Source organism: Pristiophorus japonicus, chromosome 8, assembly GCF_044704955.1.
Source record: "Pristiophorus japonicus isolate sPriJap1 chromosome 8, sPriJap1.hap1, whole genome shotgun sequence".
NCBI lineage: Eukaryota > Metazoa > Chordata > Chondrichthyes > Pristiophoridae > Pristiophorus > Pristiophorus japonicus.
The window spans coordinates 85964500-85989939 of NC_091984.1; the positions used below are offsets into that span (position 1 = coordinate 85964500).

Consider the following 25440-nt stretch of genomic DNA (forward strand, 5'->3'; position numbering starts at 1 on the left):
CCTAAAGTAGCCGGTGCTCAGGAAAACCAGGCCTATATATAGTGCTTCCTCCAGGCCCAACAAGTAAACTCCTCCCCTCCCCCCCCCATGAAGTGTCTATTACCCCCACACCATTGAACCCCCTGACCACCATCGGGCCCTCTGACTACCCCTCAGTGATTGGTACGCCCATCCGCCCCCGGCATGCGTACAATCAGCACTCACCCGCGATCGTGATTCCCCATCCCCCATGTTCTCTCCCACTCCCCTACTACACCTACTTGATCTCCTCGGCTGCAACCTTGTGCTGCAGACTTCCTCGCTCGACAGGCCTCCAGGCTTGCTGTAGGAGGGAACCCAACAGAGAAAAATGTAAAGGATTTGGGAAACCTGTTCATCTAGGTTCCTGACCTCAAAACAGCCTCCCTCCCCCTCACGCACCAAACTCGGCTCCGGGATAAAACCCAGACCCTTCTGTATGAGTGGCCTGATGTTGATAGAATTATAGGTAACACAGGGCAAGCAGCATAGGTTACCACATACAAGAACATAGCCTCCATGTAATATATCAAACTGTAGGTTGAATCTCCCTTATCCGGCACCCTCGGGACCTGGCCTGAGCCGGATAAGGGATTTTGCCGGACGATGGGAAGTCACGCCCACCGCCCCCAGACTTACCGGGTACTGCTGACCTGGGGCATTAGCAACATCCACACTGTGTCCTTGGGCTGACCTCCTCACCTCCTGCTGCTCTCCGACCTCCTCACCTCCCGCTGCTCTCCGACCTCCTCACCTCCCGCTGCTCTCCGACCTCCTCACCTCCCGCTGCTCTCCGACCTCCTCACCTCCCGCTGCTCCGACCTCCTCTCCTCCCGCTGCTCTCCGACCTCCTCACCTCCCGCTGCTCCGATCTCCTCTCCTCCCGCTGCTCTCCGACCTCCTCACCTCCCGCTGCTCCGACCTCCTCTCCTCCCGCTGCTCTCCGACCTCCTCACCTCCCGCTGCTCCGACCTCCTCTCCTCCCGCTGCTCTCCGACCTCCTCACCTCCCGCTGCTCTCCGACCTCCTCACCTCCCGCTGCTCTCCGACCTCATCACCTCCCACTGCTCTCCGACCTCCTCACCTCCCGCTGCTCTCCGACCTCATCACCTCCCGCTGCTCTCCGACCTCATCACCTCCCGCTGCTCTCCGACCTCCTCACCTCCCGCTGCTCTCCGACCTCCTCACCTCCCGCTGCTCTCCGACCTCATCACCTCTCGCTGCTCTCCGACCTCCTCACCTCCCGCTGCTCTCCGACCTCCTCACCTCCCGCTGCTCTCCGACCTCCTCACCTCCCGCTGCTCCGACCTCCTCTCCTCCCGCTGCTCTCCGACCTCCTCACCTCCCGCTGCTCCGACCTCCTCTCCTCCCGCTGCTCTCCGACCTCCTCACCTCCCGCTGCTCCGACCTCCTCTCCTCCCGCTGCTCTCCGACCTCCTCACCTCCCGCTGCTCCGACCTCCTCTCCTCCCGCTGCTCTCCGACCTCCTCACCTCCCGCTGCTCTCCGACCTTCTCACCTCCCGCTGCTCTCCGACCTCATCACCTCCCGCTGCTCTCCGACCTCCTCACCTCTCGCTGCACTCCGACCTCATCACCTCCCGCTGCTCTCCGACCTCATCACCTCCCGCTGCTCTCCGACCTCCTCACCTCCCGCTGCTCTCCGACCTCCTCACCTCCCGCTGCTCTCCGACCTCATCACCTCTCGCTGCTCTCCGACCTCCTCACCTCCCGCTGCTCTCCGACCTCCTCATCTCCCGCTGCTCTCCGACCTCCTCACCTCCTGCTGCTCTCCAACCTCCTCACCTCCCGCTGCTCTCCGACCTCCTCACCTCCTGCTGCTCTCCAACCTCCTCACCTTCTGCTGCTCTCCGACCTCCTCACCTCCCGCTGCTCTCCGACCTCCTCACCTCCCGCTGCTCTCCGACCTCATCACCTCCCGCTGCTCTCCGACCTCCTCACCTCCCGCTGCTCTCCGACCTCATCACCTCCCGCTGCTCTCCGACCTCATCACCTCCCGCTGCTCTCCGACCTCCTCACCTCCCGCTGCTCTCCGACCTCCTCACCTCCTGCTGCTCTCCAACCTACTCACCTCCCGCTGCTCTCCGACCTCCTCACCTCCTGCTGCTCTCCAACCTCCTCACCTTCTGCTGCTCTCCGACCTCCTCATCTTCCGCTGCTCTCCGACCTCATCACCTCCCGCTGCTCTCCGACCTCCTCACCTCCCGCTGCTCTCCGACCTCCTCTCCTCCCGCTGCTCTTCGACCTCATCTGGGCTGCGACACCACTGCTGGGCTCGACCTCGCACCAAGAGATCTGGCTGCTTCCACCCAGTTCAGGTCTGCCAATGCTGGAATGCTGCAAAATGGCAGGCGCTGTGCAGCTCGATGGTTTCAGTTGTCTGTGTGAGTGTCGGGCTGTCTCTCTCTCTCTCTCTCTCTCATTCTCTCAGGGGCTGTGGGTGTGGGAGGTTGGTGAGGGAGAGGGGAGGCCAGCACTGATTCTCTGGATCACCGGCCATCCCACATTCGATGCTGCAGCAGCTCCTGCCGCTTTCACACATAGACCCGACCCCCCCGCCGGGAATGGTGCCGGATGAGGGGTGGTGCCGGATAAGGGAGTCCTGGATAAGAGAGGTTCTATCTGTACTGAAAACTGCTATTAACCTCATTATCACACAACCACAAAGCACCACACTACCCACTTCTCAAGGTACACCAATGTACTACATTGATGGAACATCAGTAGTCATGATACACATGAGGTTATACAGTAATGTGCTCGCTGACATACATTGGTTTCTGGTCTGTCAACACCTCAATTTTAAAATTCTCATCCTTGTTTTCAAATCCTTCCATGGCCTTGCCCCTTCCTGGCTCTGTAACCTCCTCCAGCTCTACAAATCTCCGAGATCTCTGCGCTATTCCAATTCTGGCCTCTTGAGCATCCCCAATTGTAATCACTCCACCATTGGTGGCCATGCCTTCAGCTGCCTAGGTCCTAAGCTCTGGAATTCCTTCCCTAAAGCTCGCCATCTCTCTACCTCTCTCTCCTCCTTTAAAACACTCCTTAAAACCTTCTCTCCAGTCAGAAAAAAGCATCTGTTCAGCACTACTCTCTGCTTTCTATCCATTAACCAATTGCGCACTCACGTTACTATAATGTCATGTGCTTCTATATTCTGAGTAAGTCTGTTATGAAGTACTTTATCAAATGCCTTTTGAAAGTCCATGTATACAACATCTGCTCCACTACCTTCATCAACCATCTTTATTACTTCATCAAGGAACTCAATCAGGTTAGTCAGACATAATTTGTCTTTAATCAGTCATTGAAGGTTGGCATGCAGGTACAGTAGGCGGTTAAGAAAGCAAGGGCATGTTGGCCTTCATAGCGAGGGGATTTGAGTACAGGGGCAGGGAGGTGTTGCTACAGTTGTACAGGGCCTTGGTGAGGCCACACCTGGAGTATTGTGTACAGTTTTGGTCTCCCAACTTGAGGAAGGGCATTCTTGCTATTGAGGGAGCGAAGGTTCACCAGACTGATTCTCGGGATGGCGGGACTAACATATCAAGAAAGACTGGATCAACTGGGCTTGTATTCACTGGAGTTCAGAAGAATGAGAGGGGATCTCATCGAAACATTTAAAATTCTGATGGGTTTAGACAGGTTAGATGCAGGAAGAATGTTCCCAATGTTGGGGAAGTCCAGAACCAGGGGTCACAGTCTAAGGATAAGGGGTAAGCCATTTAGGACCGAGATGAGGAGAAACTTCTTCACCCAGAGAGTGGTGAACCTGTGGAATTCTCTACCACAGAAAGTTGTTGAGGCCAATTCACTAAATATATTCAAAAAGGAGTTAGATGTAGTCCTTACTACTAGGGGGGTCAAGGGGTATGGCGAGAAAGCAGGAATGGGGTACTGAAGTTGCAAGTTCAGCCATGAACTCATTGAATGGCAGTGCAGGCTCAAAGGGCCGAATGGCCTACTCCTGCACCTATTTTCTATGTTTCTATGTTAACAAATCCTTGCTGGCTGTTCCTTATAAACTTATGCTTTTCCAAGTGAGAATTAATGTTGTCCTTGACAATGGTCTCTGGTAGCTTTCCACAACTGATGTCAGAATGACTGGCCTGTAATTGCCAGGTTTATCACTCACTCCTTTTTTGAACAGGGGTGTATTATTTGCAATCCTCCAGTCTCCCACCATTACTCCAATATCCAACGAATATTGAATGACTCTAACCAGAGCTTCTGTTATCTCCACCCTTGCTTCCCTCAGCAACCTAGGAGACATCCATTTGGACCGGATGATTTGTTAACTTTGAGTGATGTCAACACTTATAGTACTTCCTTTCTATCTATTTTTATGCTATCCAATATCTCTACTCTTCCCTCCTCTATTGTGACATTACTGAAATTGGCTCTTCCAGTTGGTATTTTCATCGTTGATTTTTCTTTATCCCTTTCCAGAACTATTTTAAACCTAACTATAGTATGATCACTATTACACAGATGTTCTCCCACCGAAATACTCTATTTTATTCCCCAGAACTAGATCCAGCATTGCTTCCTTCCTCATTGGGCTAGAAAGATACTAATTAAGAAAGTTATCCTGTATTCATTTTAGGAATTATTCACCCTCCTTGCCCTTTACACAGTTACCCCACCCCCCCTCCCCACTGTTCCCGCCCCAGTCTATATTCAGCACGAGCCAGAGGCCAGTTGGTCCTCAGAAGGTAAACCATCAAATCTTCTTTTCACAACTGTCCCCTACTGCTCTATTATGTTTACATTTCTCTGACATTTGCCTATGGATTTGCTCCCCTCTCACCTTCTCACTATTTGGGGATCTATAGTAAACACCCAGCAATGTAACAGCTCCTTTTTTGTTTCTTAACTTTAACCAAATAGATGCAGTCTTTGAACCCTCTAGTATATCGTCCCTCTGTAGAATTGTATCCTTGATCAATACTGCCATCCCCCCAACCCCCCCTTTCCCCTTCCCTATCCTTCCTGGATACATTGAAGCCAGGAATGTTTAGTTCCCATTGCTGCCCATGTTTAAGCCAGGTTATCATGATAGCCTATATCATCACCCCATGTGGCAGCTTGTGCCTGCAGCTCATCAATCTTATTTGTAACACTCCTCGCATTAACATACATGCATTCCAACACCATGCAGTCGGCTTTGCTTTTCTTCCTCCATCTAATTCCTGCTCTTTCCACATTATTCTTTGTTCTGTTGCTGTTTGCCCCTCCTAGTTTTCTGTGCATCCTTTCTCTTGTCACTGCTGCTCTGTCCTGTTTTGCCTCTCCCTGACAAATTAGTTTAAACCCTCTTATTTGAATAGTAGAGGCAGGCACAGGAGGCAGTGGTGGTGCAACAGGGCTGTGCTCCCAGCAGGGTCAGTGTAATCTACTGCTCCAAGAGCACGAGCCAGAGGCCAGTTGGTCCTCAGAAGGTAAACCTTCAAATCTTCTTTTCACAGCTGTCCTGCACATTAATCCTTGTATACAATAATCATCAATTCCAGAGGATTAAGTTGCTGTCGGTAGAGCCTACTTTAGGCTCAGATGGAACTTACGTCTTCTCTCAGCACACATAGGTACTGCTGCGCCTATCACCTGGGCTAGCTCAGGATCATCCCCATACATGCTTCCAAATTACTACTGGACTGTGGGTAAGGCAGGCAGAAGAAGTGTCTGGAATTTCCTGTTCTTCTACCAATGGGGTAGAAACCTAGCAGATGCCAGTGCTTGGAGCAAGGGTATTGCCAGGAGGCCTTGTATATGTCTTTCTGGTGAAACAAGGTGCCTTTTGTGACAAGACCATGTTCTGAGCATTTCATCAGGAGGAGGATACCATTGGAGTTGGTTTTCCCTACCCCTTCCCTGCCAATCACCCCTCTTCATAGGTCTTTGTCCTTTCCAACTCTGGCATTAAAGTCGCCAAGGAGGATCAGTTTGTCGCCTGTTGGGACTCGGGACAGGGATTGTTCAAGGCTGGAGCAGAATTCCTCTTTGGCCTCATCCGTAGCTTCCAGGGTTGGGGCATACGCACTGATGACCATAGCATACTGGCTCCAGGTTAGGCTGAGCTGAAGGGTCATGAGGCTTTTGTTTATCCCGTAGGTGGAATCTCTAAGGCGCCAAACTAGCTTATTTGTGATGGCGAAGCCTACCCCATGGAGAGGGCGTGAAAAGAAGATTTGAAGGTTGACCTTCTGAGGACCAACTGGGCTCTGGCTCGTGCCTGATGCTAAACTCCCGAAACAAGCACTTTACTCCAAGTTACATCACGGCAGGCGAGCCCCAGGAGGGCAAAGAAAATGCTTCAAGGACACCCTCAAAGCCTCCTCCAAAAAAATGCAACATCCCCACCGAGTCTTGGGAATCCCTGGTCCAAAACCACTCAAATTGGAGAGGAGCATCCGAGAAGGCACCGAACACTTCAAGTCTCTTCGCCAGGAGCACATGGAAGCCAAGCACAAAAAGCGGAAATAGCGTACGACAAATCAAGCACCCTACCCACCCGTCCCTCCAACCACCATCTGCCCCACCTGTGACAGAAACTGTAGATCCCGCATTGGGCTCATCAGTCATCTTAGACCTCGTTTTAGTGTGGAAGCAAGTCATCCTCGACTCCGGGGGACTGCCAAAGAAGAAGAGAAACACACAAATCTTGTCTTGTTCCACACCAAGTCTTGTCCTGTTTCTGTCCACACCACCAGAATTATACCTTAAATGTGCTCATAAGATCATACAAAATCTGTCTTCTTGTCTCAAAGTAAAACTTTTTGCACTCTATGTAATCTTTAAAGATCAGGCTTGAGAACAGCTTGCTGCAGAAACTCTACCAGACACCATGTTGGCTACCAGGGAATGTTGGTGCTGTGAACCTTCTCTGAACTACCTCCAATGCAACTATATCCTTCCTCAAATAAGGAGACCAAAACTGTATGCAGTACTCAAGGTGTGATCTTACCAATGCCCTGTACAGTTGGAGCAGGACTTCCCTACTCTATCCCCCTTGCAATAAAGGCCAACATTCCATTTGCCTTCCTGATTACTTGCTATACCTGCATACTAACATGTTGTGATTCATGCACAAGATCCTCCAGATCCCTCTTTACTGCAGCATTTTGTAGTCTCTTCCCATTTAAATAATAATTTGCTTTTTTATTTTTCCTACCAAAGTGGATAACCTCACATTTTCCAACTGCCAAATTTTTGCCCATTCACTGAGCCTATCTATATCCCTTTGTAGATTATTTGCGTTGTCCTCACAACTTGCTTTCCCACCTATCTTTGTATCATCGGCAAACTTGGCTACCTTACACTCAGTCCCTCCATCCAAGTCATTAATATAAATTGTAAATAGTTAAGGCCCCAGCACTGATCCCTGTGGCACCCCACTAGTTACAGTTTGCCAACCTGAGAACAGCTTGCTGCAGTACCAGACACCATGTTGGCTACCAGGGAATGTTGGTGCTGTGAACCTTCTCTGAACTGCTTCCAATGCAACTATATCCTTCCTCAAATATCCTGACTCTCTGTTTTCTGTTAGATAGCCAATCCTCTATCCACGTGAGCTCTTATCTTGTGCAGTAACCTTTTATGTGGCACCTTGTCGAATGCCTTCTGGAATTCCAAATGCACCACATCCACTGGTTCCCCTTTATCCACTCTGCTCATTACATCCTCAAAGAACTCCAGTAAATTTGTCAAACATGATTTCCCTTTCATAAAACCATGCTGACTCTGCTTGATTACATTATGATTTTCTAAATGTCCTGCTACTACTTCCTTAATAATATAATTATTATTGAAGCACTGACCACACTCGATCAGCTCCGCTGGGCAGGCCACATAGTCCGCATGCCAGACATGAGACTCCCAAAGCAAATGCCCTACTCGAAGCTCCCTGATAGCAAACAAGCCAGAGGTGGGCAGCAGAAATGCTACAAGGACACCCTCAAAGCCTCCTGGATAAAGTGCGACATCCCCACTGACATCTGGGAGTCCCTGGCCCAAGACCGCCCTAAGTGGAGGAAGTGTATCCGAGAGGGCGCTGAGCACCTCGAGCCTCAACGCCAAGGGCATGCAGAAATCAAGCGCAGACAGCGAAAAGAGCGTGCGGCGAACCAGTCCCACCCACCCCTTCCCTCAATGACTATCTGTCCCACCTGTGACAGAGTCTGTGGCTCTCGTATTGGACTGTTCAGCCACCAAAGAACTCACTTCAGGAGTGGAAGTAAGTCTTCCTCGATTCTGAGGGACTGCCTATCATGATGATGATGAATAATGGACTCCAGTATTTTCCCAATGACAGATGTTAGGCTAACTGGTCTATAGTTTCCTGCTTTCTGTGTCCCTCCTTTCATAAATAAGGGCATTACATTTGCGGTTTTCCAGTCCACTGGGACTTCCTCATAATCCAGGGAATTTTGGGAGATTACAACCAATGCATCCACTATCTCTGCAGCCACTTCATTTCTGCTGATGCTGCCTGTGAAATATCAGTCAGGGGACTGGCAGCTAGTATGTCTTGGTTGTGGCCTGGACTCCCAAAAAGGAAGATTGTAAAAAATGTTTAGAGCAGCTCCTTGGCAAGTGGCTACTGAAGGCACAGTAAGGGATCTTCTGCGGGGTGGGAGGGGGAGGCTGCGGGGGGGAGCTCCCAGACACCACCATCTCGGTCCAACCACCAAAACCATATTTTGCATCCTCCCAGGGCAGGCAGGTACCCGAGATACATCCCTCCTATGATCACTGACCCACACGTTTTCAAGTCTAGAATGTCGAAATTTTCATTCACCTTTGGACATGGAGGGTGTAATATGTTTCCAAGAATGTCTGTTTTCCTGTTATCCATGTGCATATCATGTTGTTATGTCTCCATATACAGGTCAGATCTTTTGGCTGGTCTGGTGGATCTAACAATAAAGATCACAGCAGTGTTAAAATCCTCACATAATTTGAGATGTGGCATCTTGCCGAGAGCGCCCATTTCAGTTGCAATGCTGTAATATAAATGAAGTGGAGGTAGTCTTCTGAGGCTCCTGTGGATCAGCAGCATAGTTTTGGTATTGCTGATCTTTATGAACGTGCCTCAGCATTGGGAAGATCCACAGCCAGAAATCAAAAATGTAATCAGAAGCTCCTGTATGTTGCACAACTGTTTCTACTTTAAGTGATTGTGCAATATAAAGGAGACAAAGAGTAATTGCCAAAATTTTAGGCAAAAACAATAATTTAATAGTGACTAAATGTGTTACTTTTAAACAGTTCATGAAAGGAAAGCAATATATCATCAGGATGTCCTCCTCCCTGCCATGATTGCCCTCTCCCTAGACCTACTTGTTGGGCTCTGGGCCACCAGATATTGCACTGGCCGGGAGCAAGTGAGCTGCAGCGAGACGCCCATTCAAAGCATGCAACTTGCCAATGGCATTGGAATGAGGTCCAGCCCTTGAAATGAACTGACCCCCCCGCCCACCCCCCCCACCCCCCCCCCACCCCACCCCCACCCCACCCCACTGCGTTCTACCCTCTGGCCATCTGTTCCATTCCTGGAATTAGAATTTATCGCTTGTCCTGCATTTACTGTCCCGATCCTGCTTGGATCCCTCCCGCTGCCATATTGCCCAGGGTCTTCGACTGGGCAGCCCAAGTGCCCGCCTGAATCATGTACAAGTATCATTATTGCATTCCTATCGGGGTCCTATGACTTAAATTACCAATAGTTGTTGTGCTATTGGGCACTTCATCCCAGACAGAAAAGGAAATTTAGAGGGAGAATCATCTTGTACACCACTATGAGAGCACATTAGGCAATGATAATCTTTGAGACAGATACTTACAGCCAGGTTGAAGATTTGCTTCACACGCTAACTCTTTTGTTCCATCTACGCACTTAACATAGCAGAATATTATGGAGTCTTGGGTTGTAACGTTGGTCATCCAATGGTGCGCTGCAGTGTTATTAAAGCGTTCCATTTGTATTTGTTTTTCATTTCTGCACAGTTCAAATTCATTGATGTTGCAGTTCTGTCCCATATACACACAGGTGATGGAAATGTTTGAGCCCACCAGAAAAACAGGAGCTGGTTTTATCAGGACTTTACCAGGACATTGTATAACAGAGATACCTGAAACTAAAAGAAATAACAGTTGAAAGCATACAAGGTTTGGCCTTTCTGAATGCAAACTATGGATATATCAATACCATTGTAGTTTTTCTTTTATGTGTATATTTCAGCTCATCAAAGCACCAAATTATAGCATTATGGAAGAGAAGATTTTTCAACCCTGCAATCAGACAGTCAGGTACATAGCTTAAGATGTAAGTGATACCGAGCTACGATTGGCTGTCCTAATAAATGATCTTAATTCAATTTTAGGACAAATGCCCTTTACTGCATCAATGTAAGTTTTCTATTTTTAGTCTCAGAGAGAGATTGCGGAACTGGCTGGTTCAAATGTGATTGCAATATAATTCTTGTCACTTGCCAGGCTAGCATCACATTTATCCTAGTGGGGTGATTTAATATTGCTTGCCCATTCAGTATCAATTAAATAAAGAGCTCTGCCACTAGACTCAATAAAGATAGTTTTATTAACCTACTTAAACATAAATGTTACTACCAATTACAAGCAATACACTAAAATATAAATTTAACATACACAGGTATAAACAGTAAAACCTAATAATTGTGCCCAGGAAGCAAAGGTGATCAATCTTCCTCCGATTAATGGCACCGGCATCACAAATCACCCTGAGAAATCTATCTAACTGGGGGCTTGGCTTTCCTTATATTGAGTTTTTCTGCATGCCTTGCACAATTATCCACCCCCTTGCAGCCATCTCCAGTACCATTCTATGCTAGAGAGATGTTTGTCTTAATTCTTATCTTATCTCAGACATTCCATATAGTGGACCTGGAGATATGATGATCTCACCCACCAGTTCAAGGGATTCTTACAATCCAAAGGCCTTCAAAAGATGTTTAACTTACTGAGCAGAACTTGAAGCAGATAACATGCTAAACATCTCTTTTTTCCATTTAAGTTGGTGTCGTTGCAGCTTTCCAGCTGTTACACGGGTACCTTTTTAGTCCTCAACACCCCCAAAGGGTCAGAAGGTTGTGGTTTCAAGCCCCACTCCAGTGACTTGAGCACATAATCTAGGTTGGCACTCCAGTGTAGTAATGAGGGAATACTGCACAGTTGGTAATGTCATCTTTCAGGTGAGTTGTTAAACTGATGTATCAGGTGGATGTAAAAGATCCCATGTGCACTATCCAAAGAAGAGTAGGGAAGGTGTCCTAGCCAATATTCAACTCTCAACCAACATCCCTAAAACAGATTATCTGGCTATTTATCTCATTGCTGTTTGTGGGACCTTTGTGTGCAAAATTTGTTACAATGTTTCCCTATATTAAACAGTGACTACACCTTAAAAGTATTCAATGGTTGTGATGTGTTTTGGGCTATGTTGAGTTCGTGAAAGGTGCAATATATATGTAAGTTCATTCTTTCTTCACGTAATTTAAAAAAAAAACAAGGTTATTAATAAATAAACACAAGACTCACCAGTTGACTTGACGCATAACATCACGGCAGTTACAGCAGTTACTGTCTCTATTATACTGGCTAGACCCATGGCGAATTCATGAACTTTTCCTGTAAAGAGTTTAAAAAAAACAGGCATCAGTAATAAGATAATGGAAAGGAAACTTCAATTGAACATGTGTCACAAACTGTGAAGTTTCTGCTTTTGTGCTTTTATTTATTAAAAAATTACCAGCAGCAATTATTTAAGGTTTAATTAAGAAAAACTTTATTTTGAGTTTTCAAAGTAGTCAAACTAAACCTATTGTATATACTTCAGATGGTCTCAATTGCCTCCTTATAATTACCATAATTAATTAATTCTCCATGAAAGTAATAAATTGTCCCTACCAGTGCGAAATCTTGTACCAATTAACAAGCCGTGTGTCTGGGCTTTTGTTTATAATAATACGTTTTTTTATAGTTGGCTGTTATAGTTTGACGTTAGACAGGAAAATGACACAAAGAAAAATGTTGTCTTGTTACGCTTGAAAATGTCCCTAAATAAAAAGGAAAAACTGCACATTCCGTAAATCTGAGATAAAAACAGAAAATGCAGGAAATACACTGCAGGCCAGTTAACATCTGCAAAGAGAAAAGAAACAGAACTGAAGACTGAGAGATAAATATTGGAAAAAATACAAAGGAAAAGTGAGAGGGAAGGGGAAGAGAGGGAGAACCAACTTATACACCAATCTCAGGGAGGGTGTTAATACATTAAATGATCTGCAAACTGCTTCACAGAAGACAGTTAAATGATATACAAAATCATCAGTGACATAATGCAAAATATAAAAAAGGACAAACGAATGTGCAAAGAATAGGTGGATGTGGATTTATGTGTGGGTGGACACAGGATAGGTCCACATGGGAAGGGGACATTTATATAGCGCCTTTCACGACCACTGGACATCTCACAGTGCTTTACAGCCAATGAAGTACTATTTGGAGTGTAGTCATTGTTGTAATGTGGGAAACGCGGCAGCCAATTTGCACACAGCAAGGTCCCTCAAACAGCAATGTGATAATGACCAGATAATCTGTTTTTGTTATGTTGATTGAGGGATAAATATTGGCCAGGACACTGGGGATAACTCCCCTACTCTTCTTTGAAATGGGATTTTTTATGTGCACCTGAGAGAGCAGACAGGGTCTTGGTTTAACATCTCATCCGAAAGACGGGAACTCTGACAGTGTAGCGCTCCCTCAGCACTGGTGTGTCAACCTAGGTTTATGTGCTCAAGTCCCTGGAGTGGGATTTGAACCCACAACCATCTGACTCAGAGATGATTGTGCTATCCACTGAGCCACAGCTGTGATTCTGGGACATTGTGCAGTGCTCTGCCGCTACTGCCCCTCTTGCTCCGTTTAGTGCTCCAACGGAAGTGGTAGTGCTTGATTTAATGCTTCACTTCCCTCCTGGAGTGCTAAACTAAATGTTTGTGTTGAATTCAATGGTGTAGCGGCCGGCAATACTTTTGCACTCCCGCAAAAGTTAACGCCCCATTTAGCCCAAAGAAACTGGGAGGAAAGGATGGAGTCCTTGCAGGAGGCAGAATGGGAAGAAGCATAATTAATATAGTTATGGGAGTCAATGTGCTTGTAATAGCTGACTGTAGAAAGTCAATTACAAAAGATGGAAAGAAAGAAGTCCTCTTCACAGCCAGATCGGGCAGGAGGCTGAACGGGCAGGTGACCAGAACGGGCAGGTGACCAGAACTGGCAGGTGACCAAAACTGGCAGGTGGCCAGAACGGGCAGGTGACCAGAACTGGCAGGTGACCAGAACGGGCAGGTGACCAGAACTGGCAGGTGACCAGAACTGGCAGGTGGCCAGAACGGGCAGGTGACCAGAACGGGCAGGTGACCAGAACTGGCAGGTGACCAGAACGGGCAGGTGACCAGAACTGGCAGGTGGCCAGAATGGGCAGGTGACCAGAACTGGCAGGTGGCCAGAACAGGCAGGTGACCAGAACTGGCAGGTGACCAGAACGGGTAGGTGGCCAGAACGGGCAGGTGACCAGAACTGGCAGGTGGCAGAACGGGCAGGTGACCAGAACTGGCAGGTGGCCAGAACGGGCAGGTGGCCAGAACGGGCAGGTGACCAGAACTGGCAGGTGGCAGAACGGGCAGGTGACCAGAACGGGCAGGTGACCAGAACTGGCAGGTGACCAGAACGGGCAGGTGACCAGAACGGGCAGGTGACCAGAACGGGCAGGTGACCAGAACTCTCCGCCGATCTACCACCCTAAAGTTAAATCTGCTCTAATGTGCATTTAGCTCCTCATTAGCATTCCATAAAGGGTTCTCCATTATATTATTGTCTAATTTTACAGATATTCAAGAAAATTTGTGTTACTGTCAAGTATCAAAGTACAATTTTTGCTTCGACCCGCAACGGAATTAAGGGTGTAGATCTTTGCGTGTTCCTTACTACAAAAACTGTTGGAAATGTGTGAAGTTTTGGACCAGTTAGAGTTTGTATAGGAAGGAGGTTTGAAGGCAGAGGAGAACATTCAAGAAGTCAAGTCTTGAGTTAATGAGAGCTCGGATAACTGTTTCAGCACTGGAGGGGGCAACATAGTAGAGGTGGTGGGCAATGTTGCAGAGATGGAAGTATGCTATCTTAGTATTGGATAGGATAACGGGTTATAGATTTAATTGGATCTTTGAAAGATATTCAAAATAAAGAATTGTTATAACAGGTAACTTCATTGCAGATCTATTCATAATGAAAGTTAACTGTTACTCATCAAATTAAAATATTCAAAAACAAATGTTGCTCAGTACTTTCATATCATGATCTGACTTTGGTAGTCTATTTTTTCTCAGTATTTTTCTTAGAATGAGAAAAGGCCGTTCAGATTATCAGATCTGTTCCTGCAAACCACATTCAAAGGCAGAAATGCCTGTTTTTCGTTTTGATTTAAGATCAATTAGTGAACTAGCTGGAAACACACTACAGTTTTGAAAAATGTGTTGTCGTTGGTAGTAATGAATAATTACGGTACACCTGTAACAATAAATCTTTAATGCTTTTCAAGTAGCTAACAATTCATTTAACTGGTACAAATGTTGAAACGTTCACTAGTGCAGCTGTACAGTTCACCATTATTGTGGATAATGGCTCAACAACAATTGAGAAAAGCCCACCTCACTGACCAGAATCCTATTACTATTGGTCAGCTCAATAGTGGTAAAATGAGAGTCTCCAAAGTGTGTAAAGGCGGTGCCAAGTGAGGCTTTATTGTCACTGAAAGAGCCAATGTGGTGCGACCTCGATGGAGATTTCGAAGGAGTTGCATGACTTAAAGAAGATCATAAAGATACGCAGGAATACTGTTGTTAAGTAGCTGGACAGGATATATATGGACATGAAAGGACAGTTTTTAAAGCTATCTATGCAAAAGTTATTTGATTAACACAGAAAAATATTCATGAGGATATACCAAATACGTTCAAAGAAGTGAAATAACAGGGCTATGTTAATTACATTTTGCATTCCATGATGAAAAAGAGAATAGCCTAGAAACTGGATAGCGCAAGAAAACGGGCACGGGCACTACGATCGGGCACTACGATTGGACACTACGATCGGGCACTACGATGCAGGATATGTCCACAGCATTCAAAAAGCTCAAGCTGCACGTCAATCACAATCCGTGCTTGTAATCCTGATTTAAACTCTTTAGGATGTTGATGCATTGGAAATTTTTAATTATAAAAATGTTGTCAATTGTTTGGAATGCCTACTAGCAAAACTATTGCCTGAACTGGAGAATTTTAACTATGAGGAACAATTGATAGGCTGGGGTTGTTTTCTTTCGAACAGAGGAGGCTGCGGGAAGACCTAATTGAGGTGCATAAAATTATGAGGGGCCTAGACAGAGTGAATAGGAAGGACCTATTTCCCTAAGCAATGGAGTCAATAACCCGGGGGCATAGATTTAAAGTAATTGGCAGGAGGTTTAGTGGGAATTTGAGGAGAATTTGTTTTATCCAAAGGGCGATGGGGGTCTGGAACTCACTGCCTTAAAGGGTGGTAGAGACAGAAACATTCATAGCATTTAAAAAGTACTTGGATGTGCACTTGAAGTGCTGTAACCTACAAGGTTGCGGACCAAGAGCTGGAAAGTGGGATTAGGCTGGATAGCTCTTTGTTAGCTAGCATGGACACGATGGGCTGAATGGCCTCCTTCTGTGTTGTAAATTTCTATGAATTTCATGCTGCCTGCTAATTATTATTATTATAGCACACAGCCTAGCGCTGATTGTGTTGCTGACAAGCTGTGCGCTCAGCAGGTGACTGAAGTTCGCGTTGCTCGAGCGAGGCTAGCATTACTTAAAGCCAGCTTGCTCTTGTTAAAGGCAGTCTGCAGCTCTAAAAGTTGAGCTGCCTCTGCAGATTATAAAATATAAAAGTGCTTCAGCACTAGGCAGCCTGCATCTCCTAAAGGTGAGCTGCCTTCTGCTGATCAGAAATGGTAAAAGTGCTTCAGCACCATCACAAATGGCTCAACAGGCCAGGGAAAGGGCACCCAGGGTCTCAGACACATCACTTGAGCTTTGTGCAGGGACTCAACACTGTAGGAGTTCAAAAGACGACTCCTACCAGCTGCACCAATAGCCTCTCACATTGCTCAACTCACAACCCCTCCCATCACTCACCTCCCAACAATCTCTGGCAAACATGAAGCACACCTCCAATTCCTAACTTCATCTCACCCCCTTGGAGGAGATGGTGCTGACCATTCTTGGCAGGGGCATGGCTGAGCCCTTGGCTGGTGGTGGGGCTGAAAGAACGCAAGATGTCGGTATCCTCATATGTTATCCTCCTTCTCACATCCCACTTCCCCCTCATCCCACAATCTCTTCTGATGTACATGCTGCACATGGTGTAAGCATGCAGCTCTTGCTTTACTCCACTCCACTCACCACGACTCTACCCTTGTGCCTTCCTCATTTCAGACTCCCAAGAAATCCAGCCTGCCCAGCCAGTGGGTCAACAAGAAGAGGGAGAGGAGAGTGAAAAAAAGAAGAACCACTGTCACTCGATTCCACACTCCCTGCCACCAGCTCCTCAAGGTCATCCTGCAAGACCATCTGCAGTGTCCCCCACTGAAAGGCAGCAGCCTTCCACCAGCCATGCAGCAGCCACTGGGATAGCACTACGTAACAGCACTAGGACAGGCAAAGGCACATGAGGACACTCACTAAGGGAATGCACAAAGTTGATTTTTTGATGTAATATTGTATGCAAATATGGATTAAGTTGAGTTGTAAAGTTTGCTTTGTGGTGGCTTTTATTTCAGCATTGTGGCCGAGGACGTAGTGACGGTCAGTAACAGAGGGAAGGTAGGGTGTGGGACAAATGTTAAAAGGCGAATTGGGGTTGTATTCACTGGTACTGCAGATTGGTGATTCGATTGCGGATATCCCAGCCAGAAAGGGGTTAACTGGAGTGCATCCTTCCTTCTGCTTCCTCCTCGTCTGCTTTTTCCTCTTCTGCTTCTTTCTTTCTCCTCTTCCCTCTGTGAGCAGCTTGTGCCCTTTGTTGCCTCTGCTTCATCTCCATGTCATGCTGCAGCCCAAGGGGAATTGCAACTGGAATCCCAGGGCTGGGAGGAGGTGATGTTCTCAGAGGCCTTCCTTTAAGAGACAAAGCGTTGCAAATGTGCAGCAACATTCCCTGCACACTTTAACAACTTTTTAAATGTGTTGCACCAAGCCACTACTCCAATAAAATGTAAAGAAATCAGTACAAAACCAAAAATCTAAACTTTCCTGAAAGTTGTGTGTGTCTCTTTAAGAAGTGCAGGTAGTGGTTCCGTTGTACTGCTGTGCGCACATTCTGCCGTGCGTGGTTTAGAGAGGGTGTTAGTATGAATGGCGACATCCAAAATCCCAGATTATGCGTAAAATCAGCATTGCACGTCGACTGATGTCACGATCTAGATCATTTAAATATGTGAAGCAAGTGCAGGCAATGGCAGTGCTGCCAACCTGCCTAAAATGGCAGCTGCCGCATTCCACGCCGGTCGCGGGCAGAAGTGAGGCGGCCACTATTTTTTCTTCCAAACCGGTCTTAATTTCACAGCCAATATATTCAGGAATGAATTTCCATATGCTAAATCACTCTATCTCAATCCCACCTTTTTTTCAATTTAAAGGCTAAACAGACACATAATAGGCAGGCACAGTGTGAAACAGGTGCTGAAGTTGATCACACATGGAGCATGTAACTCAATATGCAAAGCAATAGTTGATTTATATGAGAAGGAGATTTGAATGGTATTGGGACTGTGCAGATTGGAGGGCTGTGCAGAACTACTGATTTGTACTATATTAATAAAGTTTATGATTTCTATAAGTTACATCAAAGTGTCCGTGTGCACAAAGCACGTAATGATAAATGGATAAATCGCGTTATGTGCTCATAATGTCCTTTATAATCTGTTCTCTTCATAAAGCAAGGAGGACCCAAGTGGCCAACTAAATTTTAACACAAGCTCTCATCACCCAAACTCGAGAAAGGCACCAGTGCAAGCACTATGGGAAAAGATCAAACTGATGTTAAAGGTGGGACATCCAGCACTGGTGATGAAGAAAATGGTGGGGGTCGATGAGGGGCAGCTATTATACGGCAAAGTCCAGACTGTTACGTGTCCCTCCTTAGATGTGTGAGGATACTGACCTTAGTGTGCCTGCTTTTGAATAGAGGGTTACTGTGAGTCATGACCCTGATTTTAACTCCAGGTGGATGCCCCGCTCAGGCCTGAGTTAAAATTACAGTCGGGTCTCAATCATGTCATCGGACCGCAACAAGCATATGTAAAGAAGGATATGCATATGTTGGCTCCGGGCTCCTTGCTGCCTGCTCAGAAGAGCAGGTTAAAATTGCAGATGTTTCGAACAGGTAAGAGCCAGAGTAATTTTAACTGCCCACCCGCTAGGCTTCTGCTGAGTGAGTAAGGTTAAAATCGTCCCCTTCTTTCTATGCCCACTGCACTCATGGGATGCGCTGTCCTCCTGTTGCACTACGATTTTCCACTAATAATTGGTACAGCCAAACTCTTGGGCAGGAAACTCCTTTGTGATATTCATTTCTTTGCCTGCTGTGGTGCTACTTCAAAATTCAGCCTATTTAAACTCATTGGGGAATTTTTGGATTGCTTTGAGTCACCAAAATCAGGCAGAGTCATTCCTGTCAACTTTCTAGGGTTATCCTGTAAATGCTTGCCGGTGAGAGTTTATCAAAAGGGGTGGAGGAAGTAATGGAAAATTAACGGTCAGATGAAGAGGCAAAGCACTCAAAACCCTCCATTTGATGGTTGAATTGGAGATACTGTTTAATGAGGTGAATGAGAGGAGAGTTGCCCTATTTGGCACTCTCCCAGTAGTACAGCATGCTTGACAGGAGGTGATGACAAGGATCAACACTGTACACTTCCAGCACCACCTGAGATCAGATGTGGAAGAAGATGTCAACCTTTAATAAGCTCTTAAGGTGAAACTATCCTTTACCAGGTAGATAATCTAAGTATGAAAGTCATTAAGTTTTGCCGGTCAATCTGTTGCACGGTTTACTCCTAGACCCAAGCTAAGCCCTCACAAACTTTATAGCATTCTCACATTATTTTGTTTTCCTGTTGTACGGCCGGACAACACTGCGCAACCAGACAACACTGACTACAGCCTGACAAAGAGAGCCCCTCACAGAACACGGCAACTCTCTCGTTACAATTGAAAGCACCAGCACAACTATGGACAAGCACAATCTGGAGAATGTAATTAGTGAGCTGGAGAAGATTGCACCATGTGAGCGGCTGTACACAGGTGATAAGCAGCGAGTGATAATGACAGAGAAGGAGCAGGAACCTGTTGGCTGGAAAACCACATGAATGTCATCAATGATCCCTGTACTTTGGGAAATGTAGCAGTGCTGTGATATTGAGCTGCTATGCCATGTGTTTGTTGCTAGTCAGTGGGAAAGTAGGTGAAAGTGCTGGCCAAGCTTTCTGAAGAATCAGTCAATTGTTTAATACCTGTGTGGGCAGAATATTAGCTAAAACTGGAAATTATTTTTACGCTAGTCTGGAAGGAGCCAAAGGCAAAAGAATTGAGGATACTAGTGACTTTGATTGCCACTGGCAGTGCCAGCCCTTATGGTGCAGGTGTATTTTCAGCAGATGGCACAGCTTTGCACCTAGCTCCCACCTGATCTAGAACCTGCAGAGAGAGTCACCTCGGTCATTGCCAGGACAATGTCACGGGCTGCAGATATGGACAGTGTGGGCAGCCTGGCTCTGGTGCCTAGCAAGTCTTCTTTCATCTTGTACCACTTGTACCATGAAATATTGTTCTCATGAAATTTTAGAAGCAATCCTTTTCATTAATTTTAACTTGGCTTGCTAACTGCCGCACGACTGTAGCGCACACTTAAATTCCTTTTTGCTCTCTGAAGTCCGATGAAAGTGTGTATTGCCAGAACAACCTTTTTCATGGGCCCTCTTTTTTTTAAAGCTTTTAATGTTGTGAAATCTTGCAAATGCCTGCATTTCAGGTGAGTTGAATTTCCTAGGCCATTCTAATGAAGTCCACTATAACCTCAGAAGGAGTCCAACAAAAAGGATTGGAAATAGGTTGGGACCCAGATATGCAGGGTACCAACCTCTTCTGGAATTTCCCACTGGGCCTTGCCAAAGTAGCGTGGGCACCCACTAGCCCCTTGTAAATCAGAAGCCCTTCCACTGCCCCTCCCCTCCCCATAACCCAGTAAGATCAGTGCTGGAGGGCACCAGCGGGAACGATGCTGCTGTACCTGCCAAGATTAGTGACCCACAGATTCTTGGGACCAATATTTGGCTGTTTCTGGTTCAACATAAATATTCTGACAAAAAGAACGATTTTTTTTAAATAATAAAAGAATATGAGGTGTAATTTGGCTATGGCCCGATTTCTTGAGGGTGCTTGTGAGAACTGCAGTCGGGGGTGTACTGCCACTCCACTTGGCACCATAGGAATGTTTTATAATTAAAAACAATTTAAAACTTATTTCTTGCCGGCAGCCACTGCTTCGGCCACAGCAGCCGCTGAAGAGTCCTGAGTGGAGCAGGCCCAGCATATGCTTCACTTAATCCAAATCAATTTCTGCAAGGGCGTCTAAAACCGACATTTGGCCCTACATTTGCATATGTAAGAGGCCACTCAGGACACCAGCAAAGCCATCTTTACCAATGTGGCATGACCATAACGCAGGTGCAGATCAAATGTCACATGTTTGCCTCAAAATTGGTCCTTTTTGCAATATTTTCAGGATGCACCACCATACTTTAGCCCCAGCAGTACCAATCCTTCTCTCCCCAGCTTCCCATGCCTCTCCTCCAATCAAAGCTGCGCACTTCACTGCATCTCCCTCCCCTTGTTCTTACGCACTCTACACTCAATACTCACAATGAATCCATCTTTCTTCCCTACACCTGTTACTTCTTACACAATGTTACACTGCTTTCATAACCCTGCAGCAGGGCACACACTAGCCTACAGTTCGAGTTCTAGTTCTGTTGCAAAAAACAGAGCTGAAGGCATCAGTGGCCCAACCTTTAAAAGATGATTTCTGTGCACCACCAATTGTTCAATGCATTGGATGGCCTGCCAGGGAGCTTCCGTAACAGGTCAAACAATGTCCTCAACCAACTGGTGGGTGGTTCTGTCGTGCGGCATTGAAACTCTGCCATGAAGCATGTGATGACTTCCGTGTACACTATAGATGGGACCTCCATGCAGGAGCCCATAGTACCCACTGTACCCCTCCAAGTCACACACCATCTGACTTGGAAGTATATCGCCGTTCCTTCATCATCGCTGGGTCAAAATCCTGGAACTCTCTCCCTAACAGCTCTGTGGGAGTACCTTCACCACACAGACTGCAGCAATTCAAGAAGGCAGCTTACCACCATCTTCTCAAGGGCAATTAGATGCTGGCCTTGCCAGTGATGCCCACATCCCATGAACGAATCCAAAAAAAAGCATCTCTTAGTGATGCTCATATTGGCACCATGTAGTCCTGGGCTGCACCATTGCCTCAGCCTTGGACAGGCTGGGGGACTGAATGGATAGGGGCTTCAAATAAGTGATAGGTCTCCTGTAGTCAGTTCTCACCCAGATCAGTGAGAGTGCTGTGCTGCAGACCCATGGGAGTGGCAGGGCGTAATGGGAGTCACCCAAGTTGCCTACTCTCGCCATGATGGATGAGCGGGACTTTGTGTGCGTTAAGATACACGCAACAGAGTTTTGGATGATCTCAAGCTTATGGAGGGTAGATCAATCTAGAAATATATACTCTATTTTGAAGAAAAATCTGCACTATAAATCCTACACTCTGCATAAAGTAAATCAGGAAAAACTATTGAGGGTAGAAGATGGGAGACCAGCCAGGAAAGCATTGGAATACTTGCCTGGACATAACAAAAGCATGATTGAGGGTTTCAGCAGCAGATGGACAGAGGCGGGGCAGGGACAAGTGATATTACAGAGGTGGGAGTAGGTGGTCTTTGTGATGTGGGGTCAGAAAGTAAAATGGGCATTCCATCCAATCCCATCTGCTTCCCCTGGTCAAGGTAGATTACAATTACCCCCATGATCTGGAATGCTTGATGTTGCAATGAGTATCTGAAATGGGAAGAGTTCCATTCCCCAGCACTAACATCCCTCACCTTGATGATCCCAAAAAACTTTGGTGGGAATTAAACCTGTATTTCCACCATGCTCTAATGTGCTACACCATTTATCCCTTTGAAAACAGAGCTTTCAAAAATATTCAATGCAACTTCCACAGCTTCACAATACCATTATTTTAATGGTGGTCCTAATACAATTTTCCATTTTGTTGGTGGCAGTGGGTTAGCACACTATCTGGAATTAAACCAATGGGACATAGGGTTCCTCTGATTGCAGACTATAAGAGCCTGCACAAAATGATCTCAGTGATCGACCCAGTGGTCACTGGCCACACTTTGCCACTTCATTCAGACTAAATTTCCAATCTCACTCAGATAGCCCTTGCGGGTGGCTGATGTGTAAACTGGTGCTGCACAAGTGCTGTTCTGAGTTTGAGGCACGTAGCTGGCAGAGTAATTAGTAATATACACGGTGTTTGGCTGTGCTACACCTGGTGCTGGTTGCCAAAAGTGGAAAAAATAATTGATTCATCTGTACTTCACTTTGATGAATTTAAAAATTCACTAAAAATGAATTCAATTTACTGACTTTGTATAGAATCGCTGAATTATACAGCACAGAAGAATAACATTCAGCCCACCACCCATGTGCTGGCTATCTGAGAAAGTTATCCAGTTTCCCGCAACCCTGCAGCTTTTTATTTTTGAAATGTTTATCCAATTCTCTTTTAAAAATGTTATTATGGATTCTGCTTCCATCACAGTTTCTGGTAGTGTATTCTGTGCTCTAACAACCTCTGCATAGAAAAAGAATCCCCTAATCTTTCCCTTTTAATCTTAAAATGGTCTTAAAATGATTCCTTACAGTTACCAATTCATCGATCAAAGGATGTCATTTTTCCTGATTTATTTATGCAGGTGGAGGATTTATGGTATGGATTTTTCTTTAAAACATGGTGTATATTTCTAGAGAACAAGGCTAGAACTGACTTCAACAGTTTTAAAAGTTACATATGCTTTTAATTTAAGTGATGAAAATAATTATTCTAAATGTTGTCACTCAAACTGCTCTAATGATAAAAACACAATATTCAGTTTGATTTACCTTGCTCTCCATTAAGATGCCTTTTCTTTCTTCTGATTGTATTGTATTCCTTTCGAAGCCGCTGTTTCTGCTGTAGTCTTCCTACCAGCTCTTAGCAAAGCATTCTTATTTTCACGCAGATTATGGTAATAGAGGTGCTGAATGAGCACCTATGCTGACACTAATTTAAGCAGAGCCCTCGACTTTCCATTTGAGTACGAAATGGATCACATGACTCATTGGGAAAACCCCTTCGGGGGCTGAATTTTATGACTCTTTGGGCTCTTGCCGACATTTGGCAGCATACTTCATTCATGTGCAGAGGCCCTCCCCTTATGCATTTTCTTTAAAAAAAACACGCACAATAATGATTGACACTTGCGCTTACATTTCCATGAGAAATTTTTGCTGTTCAAAAATACATGATTGGCATGTCAGAAAGGTTTTAAATTGTTACAAGTTTCCAGAACAATTCTTACATTTTTCAGGAGACGGCAATTATTTCAAAATCTGAAAAACATAAATGCAGGGAAAAAAATCACATGAACTAACACTGTGCTGAAAAAGACACGGAAGCATTTAACTTTTCATCTATTTCCTGTTTAAATGGATTATGATCTTTATAAAAACCCATACATTTTGTGCATGTTAAAGAAATCATTATCATAAAAAAAATGTGTATTAGTTGACTTATATTCCTCCTTGCCAGAAAATATTGTAATTTAAAAACCAGTATACATTTCACAGTTAAATTATTTAAGTATGTTGACGATGTCTTTTCCCTCATGAGAACCTGACCCATTTTGTACACCCACACCTCAAGTCTGAAAAAACTTAAGTATGAAAACCTTAGCTTTAATTCTAATAGAGCTGAAGGTCACATAAATACATACACTATAATTATTACCTTTATGTGGTCATTAGCTTGGTATGTTAAGGAAATTCCATTCAGCAATAACAGGCAAATAAAGACATACATTTATTCCATTAAAAATATAGCAGGTTAGATTTTTTTTAATTATCTGCCCAATGACAAAGTAGCTAAATACGTCACATGCTGACATAGGTCCCAGATTCAATCCTTGATCTGCACTGTGTTAGCTAATGTTAGCTAGGATTCTTGAACGAGCTTCAGCATCTATGGATAAGGGAGGGAAAAGAGCAGCTAGAATTACCCCATCTAACTGCTGCCTTGGACCTTGGACCTTGGACAATGTGGACCACTTTCCATATCTCAGGAGCCTACTGTCAGCAAGGACAGACATCATTGACGAAGTCCAACACTGCCTTCAGTGTGCCAGTGCAGCCTTTGGTCCCTGAGGAAAAGAGTGTTTGAAGACCAGGATCTCAAACCCGGCACCAAGCTCATGGTCTACAGAGCAGTAGTGATACCCGCCCTCCTATATGCTTCAGAGACATGGACTATGTACAGTAGACACCTCAAAGCACTGGCGAAGTACCACCAACGCTGCCTCTGCAAAATCCTGCAAATCCATTGGCAGGATAGGTGCACCAACATCAGTGTTCTCACTCAGGCCAACATACCCAGCATCGAAGCACTGATCACGTTCGGCCAGCTCCATTGGACGGGCCATATTGCCTGCAAGCCCAATGCTAGACTCCCGAAACAAGCGCTCTACTCCGAGCTCCGTCACAGCAAGCAAGCCCCAGGAGGGCAGAGGACACCCTCAAAGCCTCCTTGAAAAAATGTAACATTCCCACCAACTCTTGGGAATCCCTGGCCCAATACCGCTCAAAGTGGAGGAGAATCATCCATGAAGGCACCGAACACTTCGAGACTCTTCGCAGGGAGCACGGGGAAGCCAACCACAAATAGCGGAAGGAGCACATAACAACCCAAGCACCCCACCCACCTGGTCCCTTCAACCACCATCTACCCCACCTGTAACAGAGACTGTAGGTCCTGCATTGGTCTCATCAGTCATCTTAGAACTCATTTTAGTGTGGAAGCAAGTCATCCTCGACTCTGGGGGATTGCCTAAGAAGAATAAGAAGAAAATGACAGAACCCCATTCGCTGTTTGTA

The 25440-nt window shown here is 45.8% G+C and overlaps 1 protein-coding gene across 1 annotated transcript in view; it reads right to left on the reverse strand.

The window, feature by feature from the left end:
• Positions 1-23441, reverse strand: part of LOC139268115 (interleukin-12 receptor subunit beta-2-like) — a 186658-nt gene extending 163217 nt beyond the window's left edge. Inside the window, exons 1-4 of the mRNA XM_070886134.1 lie at positions 23416-23441; positions 11615-11704; positions 9883-10170; positions 8838-8955 (exon numbers count right to left, since the gene is read on the reverse strand). Coding sequence (XP_070742235.1) covers positions 8838-8955; positions 9883-10170; positions 11615-11684 — 476 coding nt within the window. The 5' untranslated portion in view covers positions 11685-11704; positions 23416-23441. The remainder of the gene's footprint in view (positions 1-8837; positions 8956-9882; positions 10171-11614; positions 11705-23415) is intronic.
• Between the last annotated feature and the right edge of the window lie 1999 nt (positions 23442-25440).